Source organism: Meriones unguiculatus, chromosome 4 (genome assembly GCF_030254825.1).
Source record: "Meriones unguiculatus strain TT.TT164.6M chromosome 4, Bangor_MerUng_6.1, whole genome shotgun sequence".
In the NCBI taxonomy this organism is placed as follows: domain Eukaryota; kingdom Metazoa; phylum Chordata; class Mammalia; order Rodentia; family Muridae; genus Meriones; species Meriones unguiculatus.
The window spans coordinates 5456060-5482528 of NC_083352.1; the positions used below are offsets into that span (position 1 = coordinate 5456060).

Here is a 26469-nt window from a genome sequence, read left to right on the forward strand (position 1 = left end):
GCCTGTGCCTTCGAGGTGTTCCGGGCATTGTAATCTTGGGAAGGGCTAAGAAAGGGTGTGTGCAATAACTCAGCTTTGCCCCTTGAGCCCAGCACAGAGCCGGCTTGAAAGTCCTCGTTTAAAGGGACAGTGTTCCTGCAGCTCTTCAGCTCCTCCTCTGAGTTTGGTCTCATGGTTGTAACTCCAGGATAGATTCCAAATGATGAGACATGCACCCATGCGTTTCCCTGGAGTGGAGAGCTGTCCCTGGGAATACACCTTCTGGGTCGGGAGTGCTGTAGTGGTTGTAGAAATGTGAAAGCAAAGAAGCGGGAGAGAGCCTGTTGGTAAGTGAAGTGCACAGGGCTGCAGAAAAAGATGCAATTGTAAAGTCTTGGGCAGAAGCTCAGTTCCAGGAAGACAGGGAGCATGCTAGAAGAACATACTAAGTTCATGTGGTGCTGTGAGAGTCAGGGAGAGGGTGCTGGCCAGAAAGCAGAGCAGCACATTTGAATTGTGTTGTAGGTGGAGAAGAAATGCCATGACACCAACAACAGACTGATGTCCGTGAATTCAGCAACAGCACGGCTGGTGGGTGGCCTCTGCAGTTAGGAATCCTGAGTTTTTAACACAGTCCGAGTTGGTGGAGCAGAAAATCCACTTAGCACCTAGACCTGGGCTGTGCAGTGATGAGCCGTCAGTGGGTTTGTTGTACCTGGAGTTCCTAACACTGAAGAGGACAAATATACAGCTTTGTCAAACCCAGAGACAGAGCTGTGAGAAGACCTGAAAAGGAGCGAGGTGCCCAGCGGGCAGCAAGAGGGCCAGCAGCTGAGAGCATGAGGGAGGCCTGTGTGGAGCCAGTGGGAGGGCAGGTGGCTCAGATGCCACAGTGCCTGCTGCTCCTGAGGACCTGAGCTGCAGTGAGCACACACACAACAAGCCAGGTGCCACAGACTGGCCTTGTAATCTGGAGATGGAGCAACTGAGGCAGAAGGGTTTGCTGACCCGGCTGTGCCTTCTTGGCATGTCCCAGGAAAAAAAAATGAGCGATCCTACCTCAAAACAAAGGCAACAAGCAGAAACCAGACAGTGCCTGAGCAATGACAGACTGTGGCTGTCCTCTTACCTCCCAAGAAATGACTTCTTCACACATAAACACAGACAGACACACATGCCATGCGTATGTCTACATACACACCAATACACACATATACAGATGTTTATACACACAAACATGTACTTGCCTGTACAAACACAGATGTGCGTACACACACTACACACACACACACATGAATATGTGCATGTGCACACATATACCACACACATATACGTATGTATAAACACATGTAACACACATACAAAGGTACACACATGACACACACATCTACATGTGTGTATACACACATGTCACACGCAAGTAATTACCCAAGTAATTCAAGGACTCTGTAGAATGTTCTTAATGAATGTATCCCCTAAAATTCACTTTAGACTCCTACTGCTCCAGAGAATGGTAAGGATGTGAGGAATTTAGGGCAGTGGTTCGATCATGAGGATAAAGCCGAGAATTAGGACCCACGTCCTTACAGATATGTTCCTGGGAGCTGTCTGGCCTCTTCCAGCTCTTTAGAAAGCATTTGCAAGGTGTGGAACCTCAGCAGACGAGGTCCCTGCTTGTGCCTTGGTCTGGGAGCAGCGCTCAGACTGTGAGACTCGGCCCAGGTCATCCACTGGGGCAGATTCTGCAAGTTTTCTCCGCATTTTATTTCTCATGAGGCAGTGATGAGAGGGTAGCCAGGCTTTCTTGTCCATGGGTCAGGGGAACACACCTCATGGCTTTCCCCAAAGCTGTGGAGAAGTGACAGCCTGACTTCTGTCCTCAGAGGAGCAGCCTGGAGTCACACTCAGTCCCAGACGCGGAGGCTGGTCCTTTCTACTCTATACGGAACTGCTGAGTAGGATGCCTGTTAGCAAAGCATGCTGCATGGAGTCGGACACGCCTTTACATTTAAGTTTACAGAAACGTTCTGTGTGCAAGCATTGGGAAACAGGCCGTAGTACGGGAACACTGTAAAGACGTGGCCATTGTGTGGCTCTCAGAGATGAGACGCGGCACATTGCACATTCTACAGCTGGGATTATTTCCTCCCTTCATTCCTTTTCTGATTCTCCATGTACTCCAGCTGCTCCATTAGGTATTTTAATATTAATAGAAATATGGTGTGGGGTCATTTATATGTTGGCTGTTTTATCATCCTCCATGAAGACATGATGAAGCCCGCTCCTTTTTAAATTATTTAATTCAGAAAGCTTGAGCCAGGCCTTGCCAAGTGAAAACCCCTGCGGCAGACTTTACAGACTATATTCTCTGAATCAACGTATGACATGAAAACCTTCAGAAGGCTTTTACTGGTGGTCTGAGCAAGCGAAGGCATCTCTGCATGTCTCTGAATTCTGTGTGAAAGTAAGCATAATACCTGTGGCCTTTCTGTGGACATGTGGGGGATTTCTACTCTATGGAATACACACACACACAAGCGCACACACATACATACATGCAGGCACACACATGCAAACATAGACACACATGCACACATATTGACACACACATGCAAACACAGACAGACACACACAAACATCCTCTCTCTCTCTCACACACACACATTCTGCTACGTTGTCTGCCTTTATATATCCTGGCCATCCTGTCATGTTCACCTATCAGTCTGTTATGTTAGCTAAACCCTTTTGCTGATGTGTGTAACAGAACCCAGGATGGACACAGTGGCTGCTGCTGTTCAGAAGCTGACGTGTAAGTTTAGGGACTGTTGCATAGAAGCACCAGGCTCAACAATGTTTGTGGACGCCAACCTACTTAGGAGCTCACCTCAGACAGAGCACATGGAAAGGCAGAATGCTGGAATGTTTGGCTGACACGGCATTGTACTCCTTCCTGTAACAACTGAAGATTTGAAAGGGAAGTCTTTGAAATGTTAATTGGTTAATTGCCACGAGTCAGGTGGAAATACATACATTACAGAACATATTGAGGGCATATACATACATATATGTTAGCATTGAAGAGTCAATTTGAAAAAGTTAAATGGTACCAGATAGAATAAGTTATCATTGAGCATTTTCTGTTGGTCAAGAACAAGCAGACATGTAATAAATCTGTGATTTGAATTTATACAAGAAACAGAGGTGAGGATCCAGTGGATATCGTCACATGTGACTACTTAGTTGGTGGCCGAAGTGGAAATAGACTGTTAAGGAAACATTAAGACAGAAGTCGAAGCTGCTGTTAGATCGTTCGGCTCAGTTGTCCTCATACATGAAGAGCTGTCTGTGGCCCTGGGACCAGCCTGGTTTGCTGGCTCATCCCCAGCCTGACCCTCAGAATCACACAGTAGGGTCCTGTGGCTACCGCCTACATGCCGCCTCATCCAGGGTGAGACTGTGCCATCTGCCTGGGGAAACTAAGCCAGTAAACGAAAGCAGCACCACACAGGAGGATGCCAGGGCGGCTCTAGGCAAGGAACAGCCCACTGGCCCTTTACAGACTGTGCCTGGAGCTCACTGCAGGCTCAGTCCTTCCCAGGGCATGTGCACAAGATGGCCTCCATCTTACCCTAGTGCCTTCTCGCATGCACACACACCCCAAGCTACACCACTGAGAGAGCAAACAATGCTATCGCATAGAGCTGACCAGGGAGGTCTTAAACTCTCAGCACAGTGTAGCTTAAAGCTGATGCCATGAGGTTGCCTGTGAGAGGATAAAGGATGCTTAATTGATAGATATTTTGTCTGACCGTCTGAGCAGAGATTAAGAGAGAGAGAGTAAATCATGGTCAAATGCTGGAGAGCTCCCCTCAGGAAAGAGGCCTAGTTGGCAGTACAGAGAGTCTTATAGCCTTACAGACAGAGCAGAACAGCTCCTGTGAGCATGACTCACTCTCCTTTCAAAGTGAGAACATGTGTAACTTTAGTTCCGTAATTCCAGGAGCTCACATCAGGAAGATGTCAGGTGGCAGATTATGAGAACTGGTCACCTCCCAGCTCACGTCTGTCCCCAGCACATTACCGTCCCCATATCTGGACCTGCCGCCTTCCTCCTAATGACACCTGATGCCCACAAGTGTCATTTTGTAGCATCACTAAACTGCTCTGGCAAAGTGTAAGGGTCTTGAATTGATAAAACATTCTTGCATCCTCACCTGAGAACCCAAAAGGATCTCAAGGTGCACAGGTGAGTTCAGATCTGAAACTGGGCAATACAGATCCCTTAAGTCATTCCTGGGAAAGCCGTAGTCACAAGGCCAGCCAGGGAAACTTACCAAAACCCTGTCACATACTAACATTCAAATAAAAGTGGTTGATGTGTAGTTGGCAAAGCATTTACCTAATGGTGGAAGGTCAGGGTTCAGTCTCCAACACTCCAAAAAAAAAAGCAACTTTCTTGAAACTCTGCTACAAGTTGGACACTGACAGAAACTGGGAAATATGGTTTCTGCACTAACCCTGCCTCATCCTATGTGCTGCACTGATTTATTTATTAGTATTTAATACACTGAAGTGTTTCTACAAATGATTTGCATGCTATCCAGTATCAGAGCTTTTGCCTGTGATGGACAAAAGCAGAACAGCCTGGAGCTGAAACGGATATGCTGCTCCCAGGATAGGCAGGCAGCTGTGGGCCACAGCATGGAGGAAGACATGAGACATCACATGCCCCAGAGACTATTACAACAACCTGCAGGACATCCTGGAACTAAAGGACGATAGTCCCTGTGAGTGTCAGTGAGTGAAGGACACAGAGGTGCCGCGATTTAAAGATGAGAGCCACAGCCTTGTCTGTGGCCTTCATATTTGCTTTCAAGAAGGGCAGGATTTAAGGATGTTTGCATGTCCAGGATCTAAGAAAGATGGCTGAGAGAGGAGAGGAACTTGCCAACAAGCCTGATCCCTAAAACCCCTCAGAGTGGAAGGAGAAAACTCACTCCAACCAGTTGTCTTCCAAACACAAACACACACACACAGAAACATAGACACACATGCAAACACAACACAGACACACACACAGTGGCATGCATAATCCACTTCCCACAGCAAGAAATAAAGAAGTGTTTAATGTGTATCATTCATATGCACATATATTCATATATACATGTATAATATACATCTTAATATATATGTAAATGAGCCAACAGTGTTCTCCAAACCTGGAGGACAGAACAGTAGACATGAGCGGAGACTCTGTAAGTTAAGGGCCATGTGTCCTGTGTAGGACATTTTGGCACTGGGGTTCCTGGATACTGCTTGGAGAAGCACAGGAGTGGCTGCTGGCTGTGGAACTCAGAGCCTGCGGGAGTCGTATCTGCACGTGAAGGCAACAGAAGCCAGCAGGAAATCAGATCAGTCCAGGAAGTGTGGGCTCTAAAGACAGAAAGAGCATTTGAAAAGCAAGCCAATTATAAACTATCTTTAGGACGCAGGAGGCTGAAAAGAGAGAAAAGAAGCCACATTTATAAAGAAAGCCGGGCTTGCGTTGTCATGAAGGCAAGGGAAATGCCTGGAGAATCTCCTGGGCAATGTGGAGGCCATATTTCTGGGAGTTGTGAGCCACTCAGATATGGTAGGCAAAAATAGAAAAAATTGCAGACCATATTCCTCATGCAAGGTTCAAGACCAGACTAAACATTTTGTGGTTTCTTTTGCTTATATGTGTAAACATTGTTGAGTGGAAGATTAAAGTGGGGATAAGATGCTTTTTAAAATTCTTTGAGCATTTAGTTACTGTGTGTGTGTGAATGTGTGCCCAGGAGTGTGCCACTGTGTGCATTTAGAGGTCAGAGGACAACTTAGAGCTACGGGTTTTCTCCTTCTGCCATGTGGGCTCCAGGGATGTAACTCAGGTGAAGGCTTGGCAGTAAGAGCCCTAACCATGAGCCATTACTTTTAACCAAAGGAAGACATGACTAACACGTGCTGGTACCTAAGACACTAGTGAGAGATCATACATTCAGGCCGTTGGTGCAGCACACTGAGAGACAGAGAATATCACTTCCCCAAACCTTCCGTGTGTGTCTAAAGCTTCCCAGATTGATTTACTTCTTTGCTCGGGAAGGTATGGAGTCTTCGGCCCAGCCGCACGTGTATTTTAGCAAGGCTGCTAGGGACAATGAGTAGATGAATGACCGTGACTTAGGGGCACTGGCTGGTTTTGTGCAGGCTTTGGTCAGCAAACAGTCACCAGGCACCTACGTGGGCTACACACAGAGCCTCACCCAGAGGGCGTGCCTGGCGTATTGGGAGGGGCAGCCTCAGTGACATGACATTAGGCTGCATTTCCTGGACTGCATGGCTCCCACGGTCCTCACCTTGTGACCCTTTTCTGGTCCTTTTCTCAGAAACACGTTCTTATTAGGCTTTCTTGTGATGACAGGTCCATTCAGATGCGGTTCCAGCTCGCTCCCCAGACAGTGTTAACGTGTCTAAATTTCTTCTCACCTTTGCATTTAGCAGACCCGAGGCTCACTAGAGACATGCCAGAGGGGCTCTGAGCTTTCACCCCCAAGACAGTTTTGTTCCTTACTTATTTTCAGAAGACGTAGCCCAGTGGAACTGAACATACTTGTTGGAGAAAGTTGGAAAAGTCCACCCAAATGCAAGGGATAACACTGTAAACAGTGAAGCCTTGCAGCCCACAGAGATGGTCATCAAGCCCCCCAGTGTCCCCCGCCAGGATAATCAGAGAAATCATCAAAATTACATACCTTGTGCACAGCTTGGGAGGTGAAAGCGAGGGGCTGGTAAAGAAGCCACCAAAGTAGCCAATTAATGATTAGGTAGTTTTGTTTTGGTTTGTGTTTGTTTGTTTGAGATAGATTTATTTCTTTCTTCTCAACTACAGCCTCCCCTCCCTCCGCGCCTCCCAGTTCCCACCTCCCCCAGGGCCGCTGCTCCTCCATCTCCCTTCAGAAAAGAGCAGGCCTCCCCGGGATAGCAACTGAACACCACCACATACCAAGTTACAGTAAGACTAAGCACATACCCACATATCAAGGATGGATGAGGCAACCCAGTTGGAAGAGGATCCCAAGAACAGGCAAAGGATTCAGAGACAGCCCCGCCCCCACTGTTGAGATTCCCACAAGGCCGCCAAGCTACATCACCACCATGCATCTGTGCAGATGTGCTAGCTCAGGCCCATACAGACTCCGTGGATGCTGCTCCAGTCTCTGTGAGCTCCCGTGAGGCCCCTGAGTTGATGCTGTGTGCTGTGATCTAGTGGTGTCCTTGACTTGGAGGGTACAAGAGAAAGAACAGTCAGAGGCCTCTGGAAGAATCCAGAGCAGAGAGAACAGGAAGCAGACCGGGCATGGCCAGGGCTGTCTCTGGGAGCAGAGAGGAATAGAGAACAGCAGAGAATAGCAAGAAAGAGACTCGTAGACCACAGCAAGATAGAGGGAGCAGGGGAGGAACCTTGCCATGATGTGGAGATCAACGGAGTGTCTGGGTACAGGGAAACCTATGGACTACGTCAGCCTGGGAGCTAGCATGCCAGAGGAGGAGGTGTGAAGGGCCAGATGCTAGTGTGGGCTTTGAGATGGAAAACAAGTCCGTGTGAGTGGGGCTGAAGGAACCTGGAGGCCAGCATGGGGTTTTGATATGCAACCGTGTAAATATGTCAGTGGATATCATATGTCCCTTCTGTCACTGCAAGAGAAATGACTCCTGCCCGTTCCTAAGCAATGCTGGCTTTTAGCCACCCACTTGAAATCCTTCGGCATCCCAGCTTTAGCTGAGGCAAAAGACTGTCATTTCCAGACATATGTACCTCCTGAGACCTCCCCGGAGCCTACTCTGTTAGGAAATCAAGGCTGAGGGCATGGCCAGCATCACGTCATAGCATCTGCTCACTTTCTGGCTCCATTCACCTCACAGGGCTGACTGATGGCCTCAGCCCTCAACATTCGGCTGCAGCCTCCTCCCTCCCAGCCTGGGTATCTGTTGTCTCAGCGAGCCCTGAAATAAGAAAGCATACCCCAATGACTTCCAGTCAGGAGGTGTGACAGTCACGAGTGTACTCCTTTAGACACATACTTTGTACTTCTCCAGCCCCGAAAACTTGCTTCAGGAGCATGGGTTTTACTAATAGGCAGTTTTGTCATATAAATATCATTACATAGTCTCTACAATTTTTTTACTGATTTCTTTATTATTAAGCAATATCTCTCTTGTGGTACATAATTCCTGCTTGCTGTACTGGGTTCTGGTCCTGTCATCATGAGAGAAAAGCTACCAAAACTTAAAGGAAGAAGGATTTACTTCAGCTTGTGGTTTGAAGAGAGTCTGTCCTAGCTGGGAGAGCACGGGGCAGGCTCCAGGGAGGACAGTGTGTGTGCACAGGCTCCGTGGTTTCTTTCTTATTTTAAATTTAATTTAATTTTATCAATTACACTTTATTCACTTTCTATTCCCCCCATCTACCCCTTCCTCCTCCCCTGCCAACCCAACTCTCCCTCCCCCTTCTTCACGCATGTCCCTCCCCAAGTCCACTGATAGGGGAGGTCCTCCTCTCCTTCCTTCTGATCTTAGTCTATCAGATCACATCAGGAGTGGCTGCATTGTCTTCCTCTGTGGCCTGGTAAGGCTGCTCCCCCCTCAGGGAGAGGTGATCAAAGAGCAGATCAATCAGTTCATGTCAGAGGCAGTCCCTCTTCCAATTACTATGTAACCCACTTGGACACTAAACTGCCATGGACTACATCTGTGCAGGGGTTCTAGGTTATCTCCATGCCTGGTACTTGATTGGAGTATGAGTCTCTGGGAAGACCCCTGTATTCAAATTTTCTGGTTCTGTTGCTCTCCTTGTGGAGTTCCTGTCCTCTCCAGATCTTACTATTTCCCACTTCTTACATAAGATTCCCTGCACTCTGCCCAACAGTTGGCCATAAGTCTCAGTGTCTGCTTTGATAGTCTGCAGGGCAGAGCCTTTCAGAGGCCCTCTATGGCAGGTTCCTAGGTCGTTTCCTGTTTTCTTCTTCTTCTGATGTCCGTTCTGTTTGCCTTTCAGCATGGGGATTGAACGTTTTAGTCAGGGTCCTCCCTCTTGATTAGTTTCTTTAGATGTACAGATTTTACTAGGTTTATCCTATATTACATGTCTATATGAGTGAGTATATACCATGTATGTCTTTCTGCTTCTGGGACAACTCACTCAGGATGATCCTTTCCAGGTCCCAACATTTACCCGCAAATCTCATGATTTCCTTATTTTTCATTGCAGAGTAATACTCCATTGTGTAGATGCACCTTAATTTCTGCATCCATTCTTCAGTTGAGAGGCATCTGGGCTGTTTCCAGCTTCTGGCTATTACAAATAAAGCTGCTACCAACACGGTTGAGCAAATGTCCTTATTGTGTATGTGGTTTCTTAAAAAAACAAACAAGCAAAATAACCACGGGGAGTAAGTATTCAAGCAAAGGCCTGTGGGGAGACATCCCCCCCCCCAGATGCTTCTGTGGCATACCACTGCCTTTTAACTTTTGTTGTGACACATGCCCACATTTTTAAGGGATCCTTCACAGCCTGGTGGTCACCCTGGGAGGTCTCAAACACTGTAGGAACAGCTAACTAAGGTGCTTATTAACATATCAAAGAGGATGGATGCTGGCATCCCTGCCAGAAGCTGGCATAGCTGCCCCTTACGCTGAATCCTGTATAACAGCCATTTTGGCTAGCCCACTTTCTTGGCCTCGTGCTACCTTGGTCTCCTGGCCTCTTGGCCTTCCTGTTCGTCCTTCTCTTCCCACTCACATCTCAGGGCCTCCTGGCTCAGCCTGTTGACAAGGTCCAGTGTGGACTCTTCCAGATACCTTTTCCCCTTGTGCTTTCTGCATATCTGTAACAAACCTTCTCCATGCTTTAGGAGCAGCCATGCCCCTCTTCCTTCCTATTTCTTTTATTTTTTCCACTCAAGCACATCAGTGGGTTTCTTCTAATTTTGCTTCCTGCTTATAAAGCAACTCTTGAGAGGGCTCTTCCAGCTTTTATATCCAACTTCTGCTAGATTTCTGCACTCACACTGGCCACACTGAGCTTTCTTCTTTGATCTGGAGCGTCAGGCTGACACCTTTGTCCTCAGAGCCTGTGGGAACACCCTCCCTTTACTATTAGAGCAAACTGTAAGAGTATTTGGGGATGTCCTTGGCATGGCTGAATGTACATACTACTCACAGTCAAACTCTTGGAATCCTGGGATTGCTTTCCCTTTCTCACATGCTTTGCTGTGGTATGTACCACAGCAACAAGGGCGCATATAAATATTTATCCTCTCCTGAAGTAGTAACCATTGACCTAAGGTGGTTTTACAGGGAGAGCTGTAAAACTCTGTTTCACTATAATTCAGCTATTATAAATTTTTAAATGGCCATAATAAAGGCTTTTAATTTTTATTGCCATAAAAATTGTAAGCATCAAATTCTCAAAGCGCACTTTAATCATAATAAATGTTCAGTGTACTGCTCCTTAATGAATAAGTGGCCACCCAGCTTCTATTGCCAGCTGTATTATCTGCCAAAACTCCAGAATGCAAAGGGAAATCACACGCTTATGATTTTCTCTCTGCATAAATAGTGGAAGCCATGGGCGGCGATTGCTGGAAATGAAAGATGCAGGTACCTGCTGCTTTGAGTCCTCTCTGTAGAGCGACTCTGTAGAGGGTCAGGATGTGGCCAGGTCCCCGTGAGAGGGTCTTTCCAGCCCAGGCACAGCGTTCACCTGCAGAGCCGACTGCTGCCTGTAGTACTGAATATTCTCACTGGGACCTCTCGCATAGCCTGGGGCTCTGGCATCTCAGCTGAGCCCTGAAAGAAGATGCCCCAAGCCAAAGGTTGTGAGATATGAAGGTAGGGGTTATCCTCACGTGGCTGTTTCTATGTCTGAAGCCTTCACCAGAGAGGGGGAAAGCTTTTTTAAAAAGTTTGTTTTATTTTTATTTGGGGGGGCTGTGTGCATGCGTGCACATGCATGGGGGTGATGGTAGAAGAGTGGTTTGTATGCCCTGGATCTGGAGTTGAGGCAGCTGTGAGCCACCTGACATGGGTGCCGGGCGCTAAACCTGGGTGCTCGGGAAGAGCAGCCGTGCTCTTCACTCTTGAGTCATCCCTCCACTCCTCACTCCCCACTCCCCCACCCTTTCTGAGTGAACCTCTTGAAGTAGCATTTCTACCAACTGCCCGTTTCAGCAATGGGGAAAAAACAATCGTGTGGAACCACACAGGCGGGGAAGACAGAAGAGCACCCGTGTCTGTGCGTCCTGGCGGCACTCCCGTTTACTTCCGGCTTTCTTCTTTTTTGAGAAAAAAAAAAAACAAAAAACAAAAAAAAAAAAAAAACGTTTATTTCAGTTAATAGTTGTAGTTTATTGTGAAGGGAAGCTGGGGCAGGAACTAATGCTGAGGCCATTAGAGAAACACTTACTAGCTTGCTCTTCATAGCTCCCGAAACCTGCTTTTTTATACAACTGAGGACCACATGCCCAGGAGTGGCATTGCCCTCCCATCTCAATAGTTAATTAAGAAAATATTCTACAGACTTGCTTACAGGCAATCAGACAAGCATTTTCTCAGCTGACGTTCCCTTCCTAGCCAATTCTAGCTTGTGTCAAGTGGAAAAAAAAAAAAAAAAAGCCTAATCAGGACAGTTCTACAGTTCATTTAATCATTCAACTCTAAGAACATCTTGGTTCTTCTAAGTCTTAATAATTCTAAATGAAAACAATATAAATATCCATACCGCAATGAAAATCCACAGTGAGATAACACTTTGCTACTTTTAAAATATCCCAAGTCCCAAACACTATTAGCAGCAAACTTAAAGCAATAGGAACTCTCATGAATTGAGAGTAGCTAAGCCACTTTGTAATATATAATGTGGCAACTTGTTACAAAGATAAAGGCTGTTTTACCTGGTGATATCACAATTATACACCTTAGTTTTTACTCACATGGATTGAAAACTTAATGTCCATTAAAAAATACTTGCGGCTTTTTTAAAAGAAGGGTTGGCATGTCTTTTTAGGAAGAGAACTTCTTGTCTTTGACTTGATTCTTTTGCAACCACAGCACAACTTTGAGGTTTGTCCTTCAGTTTACAAGGCAGAACTGGGGGAACGATTTTACCCACAGGTACCGGGGTGTGGGGAAGAGGAGAGGCTCGGCTGTGACATCATTGGTTACTGGGCAGAGAGCGCACGTTCAAAACTCTAAGCAGGAGATGGCCAAGGAAACGGGAGAATCGGAGGAGGGACCTCAAGAGCTCAGGTTTCCATGTAATTCTTCAAGAATAAATTTTCAGGGGAGCAGGGTGCTGGAGAGGAAGCTCTCTGTATTGACTGCTCTTGCAGAAGATGCAAATATAGTTCCCAGCCTCCATAGGGCAGCTCACAGCCACCTGTAACTCAGATTCTGTCTTTTCTGCCTCCAGAGATACTACCTTTACAAAAGTGCAATTATCCCCCAACATCAGCAAAAGCACAACTATGACTGTATCATGAACATGCTTGGACAAATATTTGTGATGGCCACAGTACACCAAAAAGTAGGTTTGAACTGGGAACCACAGTTCAAGCCAATCCTAGCAATGTTCACCTCCAGGACACCTTAGGAGACAGAGGCAGACAAGTGTCTGTGAGCTGGAGGCCTGCCTGATCTACATAGTGAGCTGGCCAGACTTACATGATACACCTTGTGTCCAAAACAAACAAAAGGAGGAGGAGAAGGAGGAAAGAAAAGAAGGAAGGAACAAATGAAGGATAAAAGGAAAGAAGGAAAGGAAGGAAGGAAGGAAGGAGAGAGAGAGAAAGACAGAGAAAGAACTAGGAAACTCTAAAGGTTAATAGTCACCCTGAGAAAGCTATGGCAGAACAGGGTGTATGAGAGGGTGGAGAGTGGAAGAAGCTGAGGTAAGCAACCCCAGGAAGAAGGCTGGAATTCCAGTGGCTCAGGACGACCTTGTGGGCATAGTGGTTTGGGATAGAAGGTACAGAGGAGACATGGGAGGTGAGAGAGTTTGAGGGGCAGTGAGGATCCGTATGTGTCTGGCACAGAAGCAGGGCATCCATGGAGTGAGCTCATGGGGCAGTGCATGAAGCTGGCACACTGAAGCAAATGCCACAGGCACCTGATATATAGCAGATAGGAGGCGAATTCCAGGGGTGGGAACCGCTTGCTTGGAGACAAAGAATAGAGTTCATGATTTATAGGGGTGATGAACTGGACACTTGGGTGTGTAAAATGACTCTTGATGGAAGTGTAGTAGAATTTAGTTACTGTCTAATGACACAGGAAAGGGAGTGTGTGAAATTAGCTATTAGGTAAAAAAACAAGAACCTAAGATGGAAGGCCACTGAGTTCTGCTTGTTTTCACAAAGTGCCTCCACTCAGCACATGTGCTCACGCAACGTCTGGTCTGTGTACACTAAAAGAAGCAGAAGTCATTGACATCCGCTGTTCAGCTGAGTACAGAGACTATACGTTTATTTTATTTTTCTGTTTCTAGTGGTTATTTTGATAACTTAAAACCAGTCAGTTGCCATAAAATAATTGTTTTATTTATTATTTATTTTTACTTAAATGAGGAGCCCAGAGGAAGGCAGCAAATCCCTGAGGCTGAAATCGCAGGTTTTGTCAGTCACTCTGTGGGGATACTGGGACCAATCTCTGGTCCTCTGAAACGGCAGCAGCTGCTCTGAGAGGCTCAGACATCTTCACAGGCCCTAAAGTCAAATTTCCAAAATGATCCATTTTTTAAGTTTCCATCAAAGCACTTGATACCCTAACCTGGATGATTCTAGGCCATGAAGAAGCAGACCCTTTTGAAAAATCAGCGGAGCTTCATCCACGGGATCCCTTTATCCTTCCGTCGTGACACTGATGATGTTCATGGCGGTGCTTGTGTTAGAGCTGGCCCTTTGGTACTGTGTCAACAATCCCATAGGCCCTCTCAGCGACATCCAGATTTTCTCCTCTGAAGAGCGTTTCAAAGTCAGCACTTCACATTTTGGTCTGTGATCTATCATGAATGATTTTTTTTTTTTTTTTTTTGTGAGGAAAGATGTGTCTGTTATGACTTCATATAAAAGACGCTGAGACAAATTACTTCTAGGAAGTGATTTCCTGGGGGAGTGGGGGTGGCCATGGTGGGGCCCTGGAGGGAAAGGAATCCACAGTTTGAGAGAATAAAGCAAGGTTTCTGACAAGGGTTCTTAGGAGGGCTAAGTGCCACGTCATGCGACCTAGCCTGTGTGCTAAAAGCCACAAGGCGCAGATCACAAGCAAGGTGGTAAGCCAAAGCTGTAGGTCTGCAGCCGGGAGCCGCCAAGGGCTAGGAGAAGTCCCTGACGGCAGCACTCACAGAAGTTCTCTGTAGCTGACATTGGGGGAAAGAGTAAAGGATGGTGTGGCCTGGTGTGGGGGAGAGGAGAGGCGAGAGAGAGGGTTTGTGGTCGGGTCCCTTTTCCCACTGATCTTGGTGTGGGGGAGAGCAGAGGCTAGAGAGAGGGTCTGTGGTCAGGTCCCTTTTCCCACGGATCTTGGTTTCCCCAGCACTAACTGTCGACAGCACTCTGATGTATCATATGCGTCCTTTCTTCTGTGAGCGCTCTGTCTGTATTTATGCGGGTCTGTCTCCACCTTCTGTTCCTGTCTATTGATCTGTGCATTTTTTTTCAGCAATATCACACATCCCAATTATATAGCTTGACAGGAAGTCTTGTGATTGGATGAATTGAGCCTTCTGACACTTTCTCCTTCAACTTTGTGTTGGATAATTAGTTTTCTTTCCAAACCTTTAAAACTTTGTCATCGGCTTGTTAGTGTCTGCCAAATAATTTTCTAGGATTTTGATTGGGATTTTATTGATTCTGCAAGATAAGCTTGGAACAACTGTCATCTTGGCATCCCTACCCATCGCCGGGGGCTATTTTCCCGATTGTGCGTTGGAACAGCTTTCTTGGTGGGCTTCCATCCCTTCTTGTCTTGTGAGCAGTTTGTTGGGTCCATGATCTAACTAGTTTTTATCCCAGGATTCTAATATCGACAGTAGCATGCTTTTGTAGTCAGCCCTCACGCTTGCAGAATGGAGAAGTGACTAAAAGGTATTGTTTTCACACGGACCCTCCATCCTGAGACCTAGAAAGAAGTCTGTTTCGTACGTGGGCACATGCTTTTGTTTGTTTGTTTGTTTGTCCGTGCACAGGTTGTATTGTACACGTAGCTCTATTTCATGTCATATTTGGTTGACGAAGGCACAATGGGAGGAGACTCCACCTTGTCTTGTGACAAGGGTACAAGGGTACTGTGGACTTGTTTTGGTGTTAGCTGTCAGGGTACTCTGTCAAACGGGAGTCATGCTCTGTGGCTCCTTACTGTTTTCCATCAGCACGCGGTGGATTGTACCAAATGTGTCATGGATGTCCGCTGAGGTGAGCATGTGCTTTCTAGCTTTTCTGCCTGTTAGTGTGATATATTGCATTAGTGATTTTCAAGTGCTGAACCTCTGGCCAGAATAACATAAAGATACAAATTATTTTTAAAGATTTTTTTTTTATTTAAGTGTATGTGTGTGTGCCAAATCAGTTTATGTGCACCTGTGTATACAGGTTCATGACCAAGACAGGCCTAGTTCAGTCAGGAGCTGTGAGAGGCAAGAAGGTATCTGTCTTGGAAGCAGGAAGCAGGGCCCTGCTGAGAGCTCAGTGAAGCCCTTCTTGGAAATGCATTTTGATTACCTTTATGCATTGTTTTGTCAGTTTTATACTATTTTGCTGAGGATCTGGCACCTGAATTAATGAGAGTCTGTAGTCTTTGGCATTGGGTTACTCTGGCCTGATGAAATGTGTGGCAGTGTTCCGTCGGCTTCAGTGCGCTGAAAGAGCCAGCAGAGAATGGACACATTTTCCTCCTGGAGGACTTACGAAATTCATCACGAACCAAGTGCTTCATCGTGTGATTTGTGTGGGGGAGATTATTGACATGCTCAGATATGTCCGATGGTCTGCTTCTTCAAGGGTCTGGAGCAGCCTGTCTTTCAGGGAAGTAGGTTGTTTCATGTCCATTATAAACTGTGGCTGTTCAGAATGTCCCCTATCATTCCCCTGTGTATGGGTCTCTAATGGAGCACCACTTTATGTATGACATCAGTTTGTGTATTTCAAGGGCTAGAGAGATGGTCCAGCATCTTTCCAGCATCTGGGAATCCTGATTGGTTCCCAGCACATACATCAGTGTCTCATAACTGCCTATCACTTCAGTCCCAGGGAATGGAATCTTTCGGACTCCAAGGGGTAGGCGGGGCTAATGCACATGATGAATGTAAACACATGCAGGCACATACATACGTGTGAGTGCATGTACACATGTGTACCTGTGTGTGAGTGCATGTGTGCCTATGTGGGTAGATGTATTTCTGTATGGGCATATGTGTGTCTATCTGTGCATGTGTCTCTGTGTGTGTGTGTATGTGTGTGTGTGTGTGCCTGTGTGTGTGTCTGTTTGTGTGTTTAAAAGTAAATAAATATTAGAAAATAATAATTTGTATTTTTTTTCTCTCTGGCCAGTGAGTGAGTAGTTCTACAGACTGAGGTCTCTTTCATAAGACTTTGATTGATCTCAGTCTTGGAGGCTCCAGCTTTACAAGCTAATCAACCCCAAACTGCCCCTGCCCTTAGTGTCACCACTCTGTGGGCTAGGTTACACCATGAGAATGCAGAAAAGGTGCATAAACACTGAGGCCATTGTGCTGGACACAGAATACCCTCTTAGTTTCCTGCAATGATAAAGTCTACAGACTGTGGCTTTAAAGAACAAATATTTATTTTCTCACACATCTAGAAGCCTACAGCCAGAAGACTCTTTTTTTTTTTTTTTTTTCCTTTTCAGCTCCCAAGAGACACCCAGGCTTGTCTTGTTGTCTTGTCTCTTAATACATCAGTCTAAGCTCTCCTTCCATCTTTCCAGCTCTGTGTCTCACCAGGTTTCTATCGCCCTTCAAGTGCCTTTCCTATTCAGGACATTGGGCACCCTGAGACAGTGGCCCACACTATACCAGGGTCAGTTCCTCTAAGCGAGCATTGTCTGGATGGCCATACTCCCAAACGAAGGCTTGGGTTAGAGTTTCAACGTATTCAGAGGGGGCATGGTATAAACCATAACAGGGGGGACATTCTGGTGATAGCCTTTCCATTTTTAGTAGATTTCTAATTATCCAAAAATGATAGGTTACCAAGAATTTTAACCAAGCAGAAAGAAGTAACATTTTATCACTACAATCCCAATACATGGACTTTTATTAAGCTTTCAATATTAATGTGACAAAGAATTATTGCTAAGTAAGGCCATGTACAAACACAGTTGTTGAGATTAAACTGTTACATAGCACAAGCCAATAAATGTTTATTGGTCCATATGTCATCGGGCCTGAGCTAAAAAAGACTCTCTTTAAAGGAAACGATATATGTGACTCCCAACTCCAATACATCAAGAACAAAATTTAGGGCGAATTTGAAATTAAATGGCTTTCCAGTTCCAATAACTAGAGAGTAAATGTGCCCAAGGGCTCCAGCAGGATCTGCCAAGCACTAAGGTACACACTTTACTTGAGGGGTCCCTGTTGGTTTTGCACATATAAAAAGTATCACCTTCACTTCCCTGATGATAAAAAGCAATCATGATGTGCTTGATTTATTTTCTTGAAAGAAATGTCAGGATTTGCCTTGTAGTCTATGTTGCACAAATAAATTTTTTTGATGGCCTAGGGGTTTGGCTCAGCAGGAGAGCTATAACATCATAGGTAGAATGGCTTGCGATGGATACCCATGCTGCTGAGGAAAGGTGTTTTGGAGCTTGTGATGGTTAATTTCATAGTCAAAGTCTGGACTAACCTGAGCAGGGAGCTGCAGTGAAGGACTGGGGGCAGGTGTCCGGCATGGAGTGTTTCTCACTGAGGCGACAAGACTTACATGAAACCTGGTGCAGGCGGGGGGGTGTGGAGTGTCAGGCAGTTCCACGCACAGGAGCTGACCTGCATGCGCACACACACACACACACACACACACACACACACACACACACAGCGCCCCAAGCCGGGAGGCAGCCTGGCTTGGTCCTGTGCAGGAAGCACAGCTGCTGTGAGCTCCTGAGTGCCACAGCTCTGTCCTGCCCAGAAGGCAGTACTTTGCTCTCGTCCTCCACTCCTCTGGCCCTCATAGTCCTTCTGTTCCTGCTTCCGCAATGGTCACTGAGCGCTAGGGATGGGTGTGATCTATTTGTCCTGTCTGTGGCTGAGCTTCCGCTTTCCCTTATTCTTTGCGCTTTGTTCACTGTCCGCAGCACAAAGAAACCTCTGATGAGGACTGAGAGCTACTCTACTCCCAACTTAGAGCCGCCGCCGCTGGCTCTGCAGCTGCCGCTGGAGTGACCTGCAGAGGCCATGCTGTTAAAATCAAGCATGCCACTCAGCTGTTTTAAAATACTACTTAACACTTATGAAATGTGTAGACACTCTTAAGATTATTTTTTGTTATATTAAAAATAAAATCTAGGGACTGGAGAGATGGCTCAGTGGTTAAGAGCACTGTCTGCTCTTCCAAAGGACCCGGGTTCAATTCCCGGCACCCACATGGCAGCTCACAACTGTATGTAACCCCAATTCCAAGGGATCTGACACCTTCACACATTTTGCTTTAAAGCCTTCAACTCCCCATTTCTTTTTCCTTGAAATAAAACCGCTTTTATATATGTAATAAAATGCAAACTCTGACTCTGGAAAAATTAGTGTCTTGTTTGATGCTGATCTCTTGGTCCCACACAGAAAGGCTTGGGATCAGTATCCGGGGAAGCCAAGAAACAAACACACTTACACCTCTCATCTTCATGTCCATAGTGGAAAGTAAAACTTGAAAGATGAAACAGTACATTTTCAAGGATATCAAGAGCATTGGAAGATTATATTTAACACATTCATACATGTTGGCATATTTTAAATGCACATCATCAAGAATGGTATTTTTTTTTTCTGGTGAAAATAGCTGGGAAACAGTGCTTTATTATTACAGAATTTGTGGCAGATTTTAATGAGAATGGTATTTTTAGTGAACTGAATTCCTTGTTTATTTTCACTTCACAAAACTAAGTTGATTTGCTGTTCCTGAGTATCTCAATCACTCTTAGTAGAAGGAGCACAGTTCCTTACAGAACTCAGGATTCCTGATGCATTTCCCATTGCATATGTTACAGGTTAGACCTTATGGTATCATTTGACCATTTCAGTTTTTTGGTTTTGTTTTTTTTTTTTTCCATTTTGTAGCTAGTCAGTTTCTTTGTTCTGATGAGACCCACTATAAGTTAAAAGCAGACATTCACTCCTGGGTCAGCTGGCTGGATAATAAAAAAGTCAGTCATGATCTCACTGCTGGTGTTCATTTTAACTTCAAAATACTGTAGAGCCAGGAAGCTGGTCATGAAATCAACTCATGCAGAGAGCAGACAGGGCCTTTGTTCAGACCCAAGTGGAATAATGGGCCAATGGAGTGTCCCAGACATTTGACAGACACCAGCAGACCCACCTTCTCAGAGCCTGCATATTTCAGTGAAAAAAGAAAAAAACCAGGTCTTTGAAATTTATAATTTGATTTAAGCAACAGAAGAGCCTTGCGTTCCAATATATCACAATCCAGCCTGCCAAAGGACCTGCATCTCTAGCTTTGAAAGTGCCTGGGCATGGCAAAATTGTATCTCCAAGCTCAGGCATTTCTCTGCTGTCGCACATGGGCCTCCTTCGCAGAAGGCCATGGGGGAACAGCTTCCCTCTCATGAAGAAAATGAAAGCTCTGTATGTAGAAAGAGTTAAGAAGCCTTGGCACCCAGGATAGCTGGCAAAGAAAACTGAGACACAGGCTGCTTAAATGAACATTGCTGTGAGGGCTAAAGTCTCCCAAAGGCCAGCTGTTAGAACTGTGCTGTGAGCTCCCAACATCAAGACGTTTGACTCTCCCTAGACAGACAGACACTGGGAGAGCAGTCCACATGTCTGTCACCACACATACAACAGACATGCAGATCACTCCACTCATCTGCAGCTGGGGATGGCTGCTTTCACAGATGTTTGTCTACATGTCTGTGGCTCTGCAATAAAGCTCACGTTGCCCCTTACTGGAAGTGGGAGTGAAACGCGCTAGCCATTTTTCTGGCTTTCCCCACATGATGACATGGAGCTGTTCTTACACGGCTGTATCATTAATACTTTCCCAGAAACAATGTCCTCCATATCTCCAGTGGCCTCTGAGCCCTGCCTTCCAACTGGACAGCAAAGGAGAGAGAAAGACTCATTTCCAGGGTCACATGAGTGTTGAATGCCTGGCCATGCACATGAGCCCATGTTTCATGGCCTGCCGTGCTATCCTGGGTGGAGAACAGGGTGTATGTGTGTGTTGTGAGATTCACTGAGACACTGGTTTAGTGCTGTTTGCCTTGGTGACAACTCAGACAGTGTGTGTTCTCAGATGGTGTTCAGGCAGGTCCTGGTCATGCCTGCAGACTTTGCAAGTACAGTTTACAGTTTCACTCTTTGGGGAATCCGGTTTCACGAAACTCGGGAATCCGCCCAAGGCCGTATAAAGCTAGTAAGGGGTTACATGGGTGTGGAACCATACCAGCTGGCACAGGAGCCCTTGCTGTGTGCTTCCTGCCCTCTGATGGACAGCTGCAGAGAAGCTAATGTGTGGACCAGGCGAGAGGCAGAGGCCCAGGGAGAAGGGAAGTTTGTTTTGTTGGGGAAGGTATGGTGGCAGTGACTTCAGCCAGCTGGTCACGTGCCTGCAGTCAGGAAGCAGAGAGACAGGAATGCTGGCATGCTGCTTGCTCTCTCCTTGTTATTTGCTGCAGAACACAGGTCATGGATGCTTCCAAGGCTGGATCTTTCCACCTTAGCTAGCCTGCCTAAATCATCTCTCACAGGCATAGCCAAAGCTTCTTCTGTAGGGGAATCCCTGTTGTTAAAGTGCTGGTGTTTAGTGACTGTTGTAGCAGTGAGATGGAGCCACAGCAGATGTGGGAACCTCCACACCAAAAACCATGAGAGGAAACTCAGGAGACATGATGATGTCAGCTCCTTCTGGAGAGAATGCTGCTCTGAACCCCTGCCCTGGGGAAGTTCCTTGCAGCATTCCAAAAGTATGGAAGGCCAGGGGAGCCCCTGCCTCAAGCCGGTGGTAGGTTGGGTTTCTTCCTGCTGGGGGTATTCACACTCATTGCAGAGCATTGTCATGGGAAAAGGGCCCCTGACCAGTGAGGGAAGCCTCTTCCTTGAAGTGTCTTCTTCAGGGATGGTGTGTGTGTGTGTGTGTGTGTGTGTGTATGTGTGTGTCTGTGCATGTGTGTGTATATCTGTGTGTCTGTGTGTGTCTTTGTGTGTGCATGTGTGTCTGATCTTACATTCACTGGCTGTGCTGGCTAGTTTTATGTCAACTTGACACAAGCTAGAGTCACTAGAAAGAAGAGGGTCTCAGCTGAGAAGATGCTTCTCTAAGATCTGGCTGCAGGCACACCTGGGACATGCTCTTTAGTGATTGATGGGGGAGAGTCCAGCCCATGTTGGGTGGTGCCACCATGGGCTGGCAGTTGTGGGTTCTATAAGAAAGCAGGCTGAGCAAGCCATTTGGAGCAAGCCAGGAACAGCACCTCTCCATGGTCCTACCCTGTTTGACTTCCTGCACTGGCTTCTCTCTATGATGAACAGGAACATGAGACCTAAGCCAAATCAACCTTGCCTCCTCCTCCAACTCAGTGTTTCATCATAGCAATAGCAGCCCCAACTGAGACACTAGTTATGCAGCTACTTCATCCTGAGCCTACTGTTTAGTTCTCTGGGAAAGATTAGGATCTTTTTCACACATCAGCCTAGTAGACAGAGAGCAAGAAATCTATGAGAAAGTAAACATCCTAAGCTCTGTCTTAGTTTCCTTTTCTGTTGCTGGGATAACAGATCTTACAAAAGGAACCTAAGGGATGTTACTCCAGCTCACAGGTCTGTGTTATAGGACATCATGGTTCACCCTGCGTTGCTCTGCTTCATTGTTCTTCAGCATCTAACTGAGAACTAAAATTCCTGCCAACAATTTTGACTAGGACTATTGAATATATATAATATTATCTATTGAAAGGGAATAAACTACTAGCTTTGAACAAGAGAACACTGATAAGGACAGACATAGATTCAAGGAACAGATCTAGTCCTGGGCTAGAGGGATAAAGGCTCCAGCCATGGCCTTGGAGGAATGATGGAAGCCATGGCTGATAAACATGGGTCTCACTGGGGAATAAAGAGCAGTGCCAACCATTCTTGTGATGGTTTTCAAGGGTAAAAGGGAATCTTCCAGTCCATCTGGATCAACATTGGGGAACTGGTATGCACAGTGAAGACATGATGGTTTAGTTCTCTGGGGTTCTGAGATCTAGAATAGATTGTGAGTCTTTCTAGAAAACAGTGTGTGTGTGTGTGTGTGTGTGTGTGTGTGTGTGTGTGAAATCAAAACCGAGCAGGAGCTGTTTTGTCAGACCTATAGGAGGACTGTGCTCAGGTGGATTCCTGTGGAGAACAAAGAATAATGAAATAGATTTGGGGAAGATCAGGCCAACCTCAGCTTGCTCACTGAGACCTCACATTTAAGCTTGGACAACCTGGAGTCATTAAATAACATAAATTATTTAATGTATTTGCCTGAAAAAAATAATGTGGCTGAGGAGTGGTTGTGTACGCCTTTAATCTCAGCATTCAGGAAGCAGAGGCAGGAGGATTATGAGTTCCAGGCCAGCCTGGTCTGTACAGGGAATTCCATGACAGCCAATGCTACAAAGAAAGAAAGTGTTTCAGAAAACCCAAAAGGAGAAAAAAAAATTGTGATTTCCTCCAAATCCCTCAGCATTGTGTCTTATATAAACTGTTTCTATTTCTTGGACAATTTTAAAAAGAACACTTTTATTGTAGTTTTAACCTTAAACATTTAATGATCGTTATTTTGTTTGGTTTTCATACAGGCTGGCGCCAACGTCCTCCTGCAAGATGTGAATGGAAATATTCCCTTAGATTATGCCGTCGAAGGGACAGAATCTAGCGCTATCCTGCTGGCCTACTTGGATGAGAACGGTAGCCCAGAGCTTCTTGTTACAAACTCTGCAGAAAAAAAAATGCACTGTTAGAACAGCAAACGTGTATGGTTCTTAGAAAACGCATACATTATTTCGGACTGTCTGTCTCCCTTTAGGGTGTGACACAGGTAGCTAGCTTCCCCACCTTTCCCTATGGTTTGTTTAGCCAATGCTGACTTGCAAACTGGCAGCACTTTCAGGGGAACGGGGAAGGAGCAGCAGATGCCTGGGGTCAGTAATTGGTAGGACCGGTTTGTAATTAGGAACTCTCCTCCCTGGGGATAGGAAGAGAAGTGAACCGCACAATTGAATTCTGCGCTGATGAGAGCAAGGTCACCTTGAGTGTGTCCTCCAGTGCCAGGTGGTCCCTGCAGGAATTATAAGCTCAGGGAAGACAGAAGACAAGCAAGGGCAGCGTGTGCACACCAGGATTCACGGTGACATTTAGAAGCGAAAGCAACATGAGAAGAAAGCCTGGGTTCAGAGAGAGGGCTGGCCCGGAGAAACGGAGCTGAGCCCCTCTGTGTCACTCACGGGGACATTAATGACACAGCCCCAGCATGAACTAGTGAGTCAGCTCAGTGAGGGTGAGTGGGAGCTGCTGCTGCACCTGGTGATGAAGCTTGGGAGGGTAAATCCTGCCCCCACCCCATCTTTTTTGAAGACTAAATGTAAATAACAACCCCATCTAGCCCCTTCAGTGTTCTGGAATACTCAGAGCTGGAGGCTGATGATGCTCCATTGTCTTCTTTGGAGAAGCACTTAGCTCATTCCCAGCATGCTTTGCCTCTGCAGGCTCATTTATTTCAAAAGGTTTATTTTGAGGATGGCATAGAATAATAACTAGTGTTCAGCAGCCCTGGTTTCTTAATGAGAACTAGCCTCATTAATTTAGAAAGCAAGGCAAGAGTGACTGTGCCCTAGGTGAAGACCACCAAGGCAAGGATAGGGCGGAAGCAGGCTGCAGGGACGCATCTAGCATCTTGAAGCTGCACACTTGGACTCTGCAGGGCAAGGTACTCAGTGCACCTCCCTAATGACCCTCAGGACCCCTGTTCGAGAGAATTCCCTTGCTGGCTTCAAGCCCCATGGGCTATGACCCTCTGGAGAAAAGTTAACTAGTTCTGCCAGGAACCCAGGTCTAGGTGGTGTGAGCTGCTCAGTGGGCAGCTCAGGACAGAGTTCCAAGTCTGTATGGGTCCATGGGCAGCCTGCGGTAACACCTTCCTATTACTGGAAAGTGACCCAAGCACTCTGTATGCCGCATGTTGTTATCACTGCTGTAGTGATGGTGAGGAGAGTAGGCGGCAACTCCAAGAACTGCCCTGTGCTGGCTCCCCAGACGGGGACCTGCATGCCCGTCAGCTGGCGCATGGGAACTGTGTGCATTCTGGGTGTGTGGTTCAATGGTGCCCCTAGACATGGCTGCGCAAAAGACAAGAACAACGGCCGTTCAAGGTTCGTGTCGGCGTGTAAGGGGAAAATCCACAGGAGCCCACCCCTAAATAAAAACTGCTGGCAGTAACGACTAGAACTGGGAGAAGCAGAGTTGGCCTTGCCCACGGAGGAGCCTCGTGATTGGTGTCCACTGCAGAGTGGTCAGCCTTGAAACCACATGCACACAAACAACAGAGACAGACTCAGCAGGCTGGGTGTGGAAGTACGAGTATATAGATAGATGTTTGTAAGTACATATATGCACATGTTTGTATTTGAAAGAATATAGATATACATATATGTGTAAGTACATATATATGCATATTATTCAATAATAATAATCAAAGAAATAGAGGCTATTGACTTATGGGGGTACGGGAGGGAGTTAAATGAGCTGGGAGGAGCTGGAGGGAGAGAAATGGAGAGGGGAATTTTTACATTTCAATATGTAATCTCCCCCGCCCCCAATATAAAGTGGTTTAAAAAATAAACCATGGGCACTGAAGAGGCAGCTGAGTGGTCACGGGCACTTGTTGCTCTTGCGGAGGACCTGAGCCGGATTCCCAGCACAGGTTAGCTCACAACCATTTGTAGATCTGGGGAATCTGACGCCCTTTTCTGGCCTCCGTGGGCACTGCATACTTGTGGTGTGTACACACGCCGACATACATGCAAATCGCTCAGACACATAAGAAATAGAAATTGGGGGGTGTAGCTCAGGTGGGAGACGGCGGGGGTCAGCACCCGCCAGGAGGTGGGCCAGATGTGGTGGAGCACACCTGTAATCCATCACTCGATGGTAGCAGTATTGCTTGGGACATTCGCTCACCTCTGGCTACAGAGTGAATGCATGTGAAACCCTTTCTCTAAAATAATTAACAAATTAAACAAATAAGAAAATATGAGAGAGTTAAAGTAAAATAAAAGTCCGAATGCTGAAAGAACCAAGCTGCATGTCATTCAGCCAGAGAACCCACTCCAGTGGCTCTTTCCTCTCCTTCCTACGGCCACAAAATGAAACTCAGATGGCCATCTGCAAATGTGTTAGCATCACTAATAAGCTTCCAACCCACCAAAGCATTTAAAAGAAATCTTGTTTTTTTTTAAAAAAAAATCAATATTTTTCATCATATTAAAAAAAAAAAAAGAAAGAAACCCTCTTCCCATGGGAGGTGCATGAATATATTGGTTGAGAGAGAAAGTCCCTGACTTCTCTCAGCGAAAAGCTGTTGCCACGATGGCTGTCATGATCAGTTTGTAAAATGCAGGCTTGCTGGAACAAACTCAATTTAGTATCTCTTCAATTTTTAATTCTGTTTTCCACTTGTCACGGCTGCTGCGGTGGCCCAGCCCCTTCCGCGTGCCCTCCCTGCCCTCCTGCACAGCTGCCGCCCCTGTCAGAATCCCTCCTGCTTATCGGTGTCACCCCTGTCCCCGTAAACACTGTCCAACTCCATTTATTCCTCTGCCCTCATTGGTGCGCTGAGAGTTATCTGCTGCGACAGCATGGACCAATGCCATCAGGAATTTTTAATAGCCTGGGATGACATTTTTGCTATTATTTGTCCCTTGTCATTTCTGCACCACACTATTCTTTGCAGGTGTTTTCAATCCTGGGTGCTCCCAGCTCTGCAAAATCGCATTTCACATCAGATAATCACCGCGTTGTCATGTCAGGACGCAGGGGGCAGAGGGGGCAGGAGACATCATGAACAAGTTGATTACACAGAAAGTCTTTGTGGCAAGTTCTAATTGTGCCGTCAGCGCCGACTTCACTGTAAACCCAGCCACTGCAATTAACCTCGGCTCAGTGCCTCGGGTGCCAGGATTGTGAAATGAGACCCT

General features: G+C 46.3%; 1 protein-coding gene across 2 annotated transcripts in view; it reads left to right on the forward strand.

The window, feature by feature from the left end:
- Myo16 (myosin XVI) overlaps positions 1–26469 on the forward strand; it is a 450668-nt gene that overhangs the window by 164951 nt on the left and 259248 nt on the right. For both annotated transcript variants that reach the window (XM_060381367.1, XM_060381366.1), the window contains exon 5: positions 23077–23185. In XM_060381367.1, coding sequence (XP_060237350.1) covers positions 23077–23185 — 109 coding nt within the window. The remainder of the gene's footprint in view (positions 1–23076; positions 23186–26469) is intronic.